The following is an 8778-nucleotide window of genomic DNA, read 5'->3' as shown; positions in this document are numbered from 1 at the left end:
TGCGTAGTCTAGTGCATAGCAGGTGGGAAATAACTATTCTGTCTGTCCAGTTTGCTCACTTGTCCTGTTCCACTAACCATGAAGAAGAGAGTTTGGAGGAAAGGGGAGGTTGTAGGAAAAGAAAATAGGTATTTCTGGTTTTAATGATTACAGGACAATATATTCATTCTTTCTCGAACATCAGAGTACAGAACTAACATACAGGAAAGATGTGACTGTATCCTCCTTCCAGTGCTGAAAAGGACTCAGCTTTTCTTCCCCAGTCCTTGGTGTCTTCATTTCCTCCTCTAAGGTTTAGCAGATGTACTCTGAGTAGCTTCCTCTCTCCATTGAGCTTTCTTCTCCAAGTTTACGCTTGCAAGAGTTTCATGCCTCTTTACAGCCTACAACATAATGACAAAGCAAGAGCAGAAAGTTATCACCTAAAGGACCACAGAGATGAAACTTGAATCAATAGTTTACAAAATATCTGGCCTGTCCTTACCACGGCACCGTTCTGTCAGCTTTAATGCCAGGAAGAGAGAGGGTTAAAATAAAACATCCAGAGACTATTTTGGCCTTAACTCATTACCTCTGTGGGAAGAAATTAAACCCTGTTGTTAAGACACTAGAAGATATATCCTGTGCTTCTGGTCAGTATTTAATACTAATCTCTGGTCTTCAGAAGCCAGAGGTACTGGAAGCATATCAAAAGTTAAACATAATAGATTCCATCTGCTGTGAAAACGAGTGTCCCAAAGCAGCTGTCCTCATCTCTTTCTGGTTTTTGCATTCATACTACTCCAATGTAAGAGGAAAATGTTCTGGTAATTGTCAGTGTTTGACCTCTTCTGCTAAAGCCAGGGAAAAACCTTTCCACTGTTTTCAGAGTGCTGCATCTTTTTCATTTTGATAGGCAAATGCTGACAGAAACGTCACTTGACGCTTCAATAGTTCACAGTGCTGGGGTTGAGACTCTTACTAGTTTTAAGGTTTCTCTAGAACACTTAGTAATCTAGAAAGAAGATCTGAACGTTGTCATCAGAAGAACTGCTTCAGAGAAAGGCAGCATACAAATTGGGTTCTGCTGATGTAGATGCTTTAAGCTCAGGGTTTTCTGCTTCCAGTCATACTTAAAATAATGTAGTGGAGTGTGTTTCTGTTACCACTGTGCTTTTTATCCAAATTTATGACAATAAGCTGCACAGATTATATTAATATTCCTTGACTTTAAGACTAATGCTGCTGAGAGGCTTCAGCTTGGCTTCAGTTCACAAAAAGCGTTCCTTGCTTCTTTACAGAAATACCTCAAAGTTAATAGTTTGCCAACTACATTAAAAACCACATAAAGTTAAAGCATGACTAACCTTTGCTGCACTTGGAATCTTAAACTTTACACTTACTCTCTTCGTATGATGCAAATTAAATCATAGACCTAATTCTGACACACGCTGAACTTCTTTGGTATCTTGCCAAATTCTATGCAGGTGAAGGATGCTCAGCATCTACAGTACTTGGGAGCTTTTCTATGAAATACTGTTTGTTGACTCAAAAAACTAGTAATTTGAGAAAACTTGTTCCATCCACACTGAGGAAGACTATTTTCTAATGCAAATTAGAATGTACAGAATTCTAATGCGTTATAATTTTATGCATTATAATGCATTAAAAAAATGCACAGAATGATTACTGACCATCTCCTCACTGTTAAAAAATACTTTTGAGAGTTTTCAAGGCTCTGGAGAAACATACTCATTTGCTATTTCCATTATATCGATTCTACGAGTGTTGTAGTGTGTAGAGAGGTATTTGTAATAGGTCCATACAGTCACTGTGTGGACCGCATTGGCCCAACGAGCCCAACCTGCCTACCAGATCCTCACAACAAAAGGTGCTCTTTCCTTTTGAACTCCCACAGCCCGTCAGCAAAATTAAGGAGTTAAAACAGCGCAAGCTAAACTTAAGTATTGCACTGAGAAAAAAAGACTTTTTTTTTTTTCCTTTTAAAGGAAGCATATGCAGTCTAACAGTGACATCACCCTTTTCTGACTTGAGAATTAGTCAATTAGCATCACTTCTGGGGAATTAGGAGGACTTATTTTTAATTTTTGCTCAGTGATGAAATGGAAAAAAACTCAAACACCAAAACTCAAAACAAAATAGTACTAATAATCCATAGAAGGAACTGAGGATTTTACATGAAGACTGATTTGTACTCACCAGCCAGAAAATCTGTGCTTACCTGCTTCCCTTTAATCACCATGACTAGGCATCCCAATATTGTCAAGGCAATCATTACATAGCTGAACTTCACACGCAGTGTGGTCTTCGCTGCTCTGATTGTTTCAATCCTCAATAATAAAATAACAGAATAATTATTAGAGATCCAAATAAAGAATTTGGCTAATTGTTTAATTTCTCATAGCATGCTATCTATGAAATTTTGTATAACGCTAACAGTACTTGGCTCTTCTCACAAAAAGGTTTTACAAGAATAGGAGAGGCTGATCCCCAGCTACCTTGGGAAGTACTTGGTCGCAAACGCATTCCTCTTGAAGTTGGAAACAAACCCAACATTTTTAACTTCAGTTGTCTAATTGTTAAGAGACAATACTGCCTTTCCAGACCACTTGACTGCAACACAGAGGATGAAAGCTGGAATATTTAAGTATGTATGTTCACTATGGAGAGGACAGGAAAAAGAGGGATGGTTTTACTAATACAATGTTTTTCTTAATGTTAGCTCCTTCTGTGCTCACTACTACCTTCCAATATCTGCAAAGCCATGGAGCACTGCATCCATATGAGAACTGTGGTGTATTTAACATTGTAAAACATGCATTTTCCCTCAACAGGAGAAGCATGGTAAAAACTATCAGCATGAATAAAATACATAGTGTTTAATGGTTGGAGTTTCTTGGGCAGAGGGAAGCATTATCACAGCTTAGCACTTCATTCTGCCTGAACTTCAAAATAGTTTCATTTATAATGCAGTCTATTTTCCAGCAAGAAGGCTTCCTCTACTGCAGGATTTGACAGTGCTGTACGTTACACACTGGCTGCTGAATGTAATATTCCTCAGAAAATCTGAATAGGACTTGGTAAAAGACCAGTGGTTACCACTTCCCTCCTGCTAGAGTAAATAGTCTTAAGGTAATCTGTTTTCCTAAGAAACTAAGGAGGCATGGAGGATTGTAAGCTTTCCAACATCAGCTTTGGACAAAGGACTCCTTTAAATTTTTTTTTGTTATTTTTATTTAAGGGGGCTTATCTAGTCACACCAGTAGCTATACTACTCCTTTGGGAAACCTGTTTAAAAAACAGAATTCTTCCACAAGAAGAGTATCACTTATTAAAGCCTTCCAGCTGTACAGGTCATGAGTTAAAACAAAAAACCATTTATTTTAAGTTGGGTTAAACTCTGAAGATCATTCTGCCCAAATGACATCTCGGTTACAGCAAATTTAAAATTCATATTAGAGATACCAATGCAAGAAAGGCCAATGAAGCATAATGCTTCTGGATGTGCTTTCCACAACAACCAAAGACCCACACCCTACATATTTAGCTCTTACAGAATTTACAGCAGTTGACTCCCTTCTCAAGGAGGTCTAATATTCTCACTGATTAAATGTAGTACATTATAAAATTACAGATGACTAGAAAAGCATCATCATGTGATGAAAGAATAAATGCATCAAACTAGGTAATTATACCCCAAAACTAACATGGATAGTGGATTTAATGGAACTGAGAAATTATCACTGTACACAAACATGAGTGAATATGGAATCTTTTTACCACATTTTGGCCCTTATACTTGGAGGAAAAAAGATGCCGAAGGATCCATGATAGTTCAACATGGTAAATCACATAGGAACTGAGAACTGAAGAGAGTTTTGTTCTTGTTTTTGAAGAGCAGGGCAGGAGTGATTTGATCACTGTTTCAACATATTGATTCAAGTACAAGTTTTCTGATCATAGGGAACACATCCATCTACCATGAAACTAATAGTCAAATTTAGCTTCCAGGTTATTTGTTTTTGCTAATAATCTGCGGTGAACAACTTGGGCGCAGGCTACAATTAAGCTGAAATGCAGAGAAGCAGGATTTTAAAACTTTATTAGTTAATTTTTGAAGTACCTTAGATGTGTTAGAATATACAAGAGGAAAAGGTAGTTATCTGAACACAATTTGCATTTTAAATCAATTCGGTGGCTAAGATTAACATTTGTTTAATAAATGAGTTAATTCTGATCACTACATCTTGCAAGACTACTGATTTATATCACAAGCCCTTACAATCCACTCTGAATTCAGCTCAGAACAGGAAAACAGGCTTTTGTGCTTTTATAGTTCTTAATTGTCTTCTCAGCTTTGGCTGAACTATTTGCCTAAATAAAAACAAGAATTCCCTATGCACTTGCAAAAATGGTCAGCTTTTATGAGAAGTTGGTTTGTCGTTTCAATAAACCACTGAAATGGCTTCAATCACTGTGCTAACTCTGTTTTCTTAAAAACACTCATAACAAGTGTTTGGTATGCAAAAAGAGATGAACTGACAATTTAATAAGTTTTAATAATTTACACCTTTATGTATTTCAAATGTAATTTTAAGAAAAATGATTCAATACAAAAGTCAATAATTGATTTTTAACAATATTTATCCATTGCAATACATTTAGAAAAAACTTCAGTACATGGGTGGATTTTCAATTCCCATATGGTGCATCCAAACAAAACCAGCAGCTACATTGTTTGCTTACCCAAGTAGTACAAGATTTACTGTATCTTTTTATTTAAATAAATACACATATTCAAAAGCCTTACAAGCATGTTTTAAAAGGTAACTACCACCAGGGATGTTTTTTAAACTAATAATTACCTGTTGTTGTTAAATTTGATCTTTTAGACACAGGGCAAAGCATTGACATTTGGACTCCACCAGCAACAGGGAAATTTTGACTATATATATATTTTTTGTTATGGAGCCTTTTCAGTGTTCATTAGTTTAAATTCCAAGAGTAAAGAAAGTTGGCCCATGCCCTCTAGACATTCATTAATAAATATTTTAAATGAGTTTCAGTTATTTTATAGCTATATCATGAAAGTTTCACACAATGGGAGACTGACATATAAATAAAAACACTAGAAAAAGGTCACACTAGTATTTTCAAAAAGCTTTTTTGATTGGGAGAGAAGAGTACAAATTAACTGATTTGTGACCTTTTTCTAATGAAACAACTGACACATGCTGGTCATCCCTTCAGAAAAAAATTAAAAGGGATATATTATCTCAGCAATATAGAATTGCTCAGGTCATCTCATCTACAAGATGATACACCAACCACAGCAGTGTAAGATTTTTCAGCTGTGAAAACCCATTCCGTTTAAGAATGCAACTGCAGAATAACTTTTCAAGTAATTTATTCCTGTGTAGACAATGTCTCTTTTACAGATTCAAAACTGGCACTTACGAGAGAGTCTCTGGTATATCCTCTGGTTTTTTGAAATGGCCTGCCCACAACAAAAATCTTTTCTCCCAGTCTGTAGGCTTGTGTCCAGGTACCCTCAAAGGAGATCGACCTAAAAAAGAAAACCCCAACAAAATGTACAAACAAACAAAACCAAGAAAACACCAAAAACAACCAGAGAAGCTGAATGGCCACAGCTGTAATGAAACCAGTTAGGGTGAGCAATGCGGAACTTTAAGTATGATGGCTAGAGTTGGTTAGGGAACAAAAAGTGTATCAGTCAGATTAACAAACCTGTAAATATGGATTAAACTGAGGCCATGTAAAGAAAGCCAAATCTTGCCCAAGACCTCCAAATTTGCAGAACCTGCTCCAGCATCTGAGCTTCCTAAGGTGCTGTGATATTATAGTTTTCCTATTACATTTAAATTTGTTTAAAAAAAAATAACAGGTCAAATGGAAATGCTACAGAAAAGCCAAAAGGCTGCACCGTTATATCACAGAATGTTAACTTTTCCAGGCAGTGTAAGATTTTTATCTTTATCTGGAGGTATAAACAAACAGATGACTATAGGCAAAGATTAGACCCTTAATTTTTAGCTCAGTCTTTCAAACTCCATATACAAAATATTCAGAATGTAATAGGGGGGGGTTCCACAGATACCATGCCATTAAAATCTAGCAAATCAAGTGCAAAGATAGGCAGCTTTTTTCTTTTTAAACAATGGGATGTATCCTGTATAGATGTGTGCTGCCTCGTGGATTCATGAATTATCTAGGAAGTAGGGTGGATACACAGTTTGCTGACACCACTAAGTTACTCAAAAACAAAGAAGAGGGCTAAGCACAAAGAGCTGCAGGGCTTCAGAATCCTCAGTCAACGAGATGGCCAGTGAAACCCCACGTGTACCAACAGGAAGCAATTCCAAATGACAGACTCTTAACCTAACCATTATTGCTGAGGAGTAAGTCCTTGGGGTTTTCATAGAGTTTTTGCCAAAATGTTCAGTAACAGTCAGAAAGGGAAACAGCATTACTAGCAATGATTAGGAACACAGACAACACAAAAGCATTATTATGCCATTGTATAAAAACGTGACTCCAGCGTTTTGAAAAGCATGTGAAATACTGATCCCTCATCTTGGAAACAGCTGAAAAAGAAAACCGGTAAGGACAACCACAGGTATGGAATGGCCACCATGTAAGAAACAGTATCATAGACTGGGAGCCTTTGGCCTGGAAAAGCAGTAACTGAAGCTTCCTTCAGCACAACAGAGGGTACCAGAATCGTAAGTGACATTGGGAGTGTGGGTCATAATGAACAGGTCCTGTTTTGGAAGGGGTACTGAATAAAGGATCAGACTGAAAAAGGCACACATCGGGTTCAAAAGCAAATACAAAATTGTACTTGTTTTCTCACAGCATGGTGCAGCTGAGGAATTCCTTCTTAGAGAATGTGAATGCTAAAAATACATCCAGCTTCAAGAAACAAGGCAAATTTATGAAAGAAAAATCCAGTGAGGACCATTAAACACAAAGATGCCACCTCTGGAACAGCATCTAGGGGAGAAACACTATGTCTGCCCTCTTTCTATACTCTTCCTTAGACCCTTGCTATTGGTCACCATTCCTACTAGTCTTCACAAAAATGTAAGGCACCTCCTTTACTGGCTACTACTGGAGACATCACACTGTTAAGGAGACCTTTGGTCTCACCCAGTACAGCTGCATCATATTTTTAACACAGAAGTATGCAAAAGCCTCACATCTGTGTGCTCCTTTTATCTAGCAGCTGTAGGCCATGAAGGGAATTCTGATTAGAGCATCCTAACTCTCCCATATATAGTGGAAAAAACGTTTCATGGCCTGAGCTTTACCTGGCCAACTCCACCCTTAAACATGAACCAAGCCAATGATTCAGACTGACTCTCTCCTGCAGAGCATGTTCAATTTTGTGAACAGGTGGAGCTGGTTGTACTATGAAAAACTGCAAAAGTATTTTAGCTCGTACGATATTCCTAAACATCTATAGTTTATGCTGGGGTTGAACAGTCAGTTCTAGAGCACAGCTGAAGAGCCTCAGTGTAGGACTGCCTGTCAGATAAGAGACTCGTGACCTGCTACAAAGCAAAAGCTGTGTTATTGTCACAAGAAGAAATACTGACCCTTGGCTTTGTTAAAAAACAAGATTTTATTGCCAAACTTAATGCTCAGTTTTTCAGTCGTCTAAAGATCAGGATTCCCTCTCAAAAAATCAGGGATATTAGCATCTATGTCAGCCAAATTCCTGTTCAGATGATTGCAGCCTGGATATCTAAGTATTTCACAGCATGAAACATAGCATGATCATTATCAAAAACTCTTACTTCTTGGCTGAAGTGGACTTTCTTCCTGGGGTTTAATGCAAAGCCTTCTGCTTATCTTCAGCTCCACTCCTTTAGTCATCCTCAGAACTGAGGGAATATTTCTTCCCAGCAGTTTAACAGCCCTATCTGGAAGACAAAGCAGAGGAAGCAAAGGGGCCAAATCTAACTCAGAAGAGCAGAAAGTGAGAATACTAGCTTTTAAATGGAAGTGGTTTTTTTTAAAAAAAAAAAAAAACACAAGAGAAAAAAAAAGAAAAACAATAGGTATAAATCTAATATTATGCAAGAAACATCAGATTTAGTTGTAACAGAGCCTACCAAAGAAATTAAAGTTTGCCTATGACTTGAGCGCACCCATTAACCTTATTTAGAAAAATGGGAACGCAAGATTACAGCCTACAAGCAATTTCTAAAACACAACGCACACCACAGTTTCAAGGAACTTATCTATCCATGTGCTTCAGATATGCTTTGGACGGTGCTATCTCAAGGACCGCACACCAGCATCTACCAATCTTGTCATATCCCAAAAGCAAGTCACCGACTTGACAGAGGCAAGAAAAGCGCCAAAAAAGCAGATTCTTGGCATCCTGAGATACCTACTTTGTAGTGTGTTGGAAAAGGTCAGGGCACCTTATGTATGAAAGCATACTCTCAAAACAGAGCTTCTCATTCATTAATTAATATAATGAAAATCTTCTGAGGGGGGGAAAAAAAACAACTTTGAAAGGTAAAAGGCCATTTTAAAAAATAGTCTTTTTTCTTCTTTATGCTGGCTGAAAAGGTCCCTCCTATGAGAAACAGTTGCCCTTTATTTTCTAGGCATAATACACGCTCTGAAAAAGAAAAAAATTACATTTATCGACAACCCCTCGCTAACAAAACCAAACCTTCTTCAAGGTCTTCAGAGAAAGAAAAAACCACGCACAAATCCAGTCCTTTAATACTTTTTTTGAGT

General features: G+C 37.4%; 1 protein-coding gene across 1 annotated transcript; it reads right to left on the bottom strand.

Annotated features, from left to right (window-relative positions):
• Positions 1-233: 233 nt before the first annotated feature.
• Positions 234-7941, bottom strand: FAM162A (family with sequence similarity 162, member A). Its single transcript, XM_009699031.1, has 4 exons — positions 7821-7941; positions 5458-5566; positions 2222-2330; positions 234-383 (listed from the first exon to the last, which is right to left on the bottom strand). Exons 1-4 carry the CDS (start codon positions 7897-7899, stop codon positions 288-290), a joined length of 393 nt encoding a protein of 130 aa, XP_009697333.1. The 5' UTR covers positions 7900-7941; the 3' UTR covers positions 234-287.
• Between the last annotated feature and the right edge of the window lie 837 nt (positions 7942-8778).

Source organism: Cariama cristata, unplaced genomic scaffold, assembly GCF_000690535.1.
Source record: "Cariama cristata isolate BGI_N322 unplaced genomic scaffold, ASM69053v1 scaffold33520, whole genome shotgun sequence".
Taxonomy (NCBI): domain Eukaryota; kingdom Metazoa; phylum Chordata; class Aves; order Cariamiformes; family Cariamidae; genus Cariama; species Cariama cristata.
This window is presented reverse-complemented; position numbering and strand designations above follow the sequence as displayed.

What these genes read in the sequence shown, in the direction of transcription:
- FAM162A (XM_009699031.1), bottom strand. Translation starts at nt 7,899, where the DNA reads ATGACTAAAGGAGTGGAGCTGAAGATAAGCAGAAGGCTTTGCATTAAA. An exon ending in GATATACCAGAGACTCTCTC is followed by an intron (nt 2,331 to 5,457) that starts GTAAGTGCCAGT and finishes TTTATTATTGAG; the next exon opens with GATTGAAACAATCAGAGCAG. An exon ending in TGGTGATTAAAGGGAAGCAG is followed by an intron (nt 384 to 2,221) that starts GTAAGCACAGAT and finishes ATTATGTTGTAG; the next exon opens with GCTGTAAAGAGGCATGAAAC.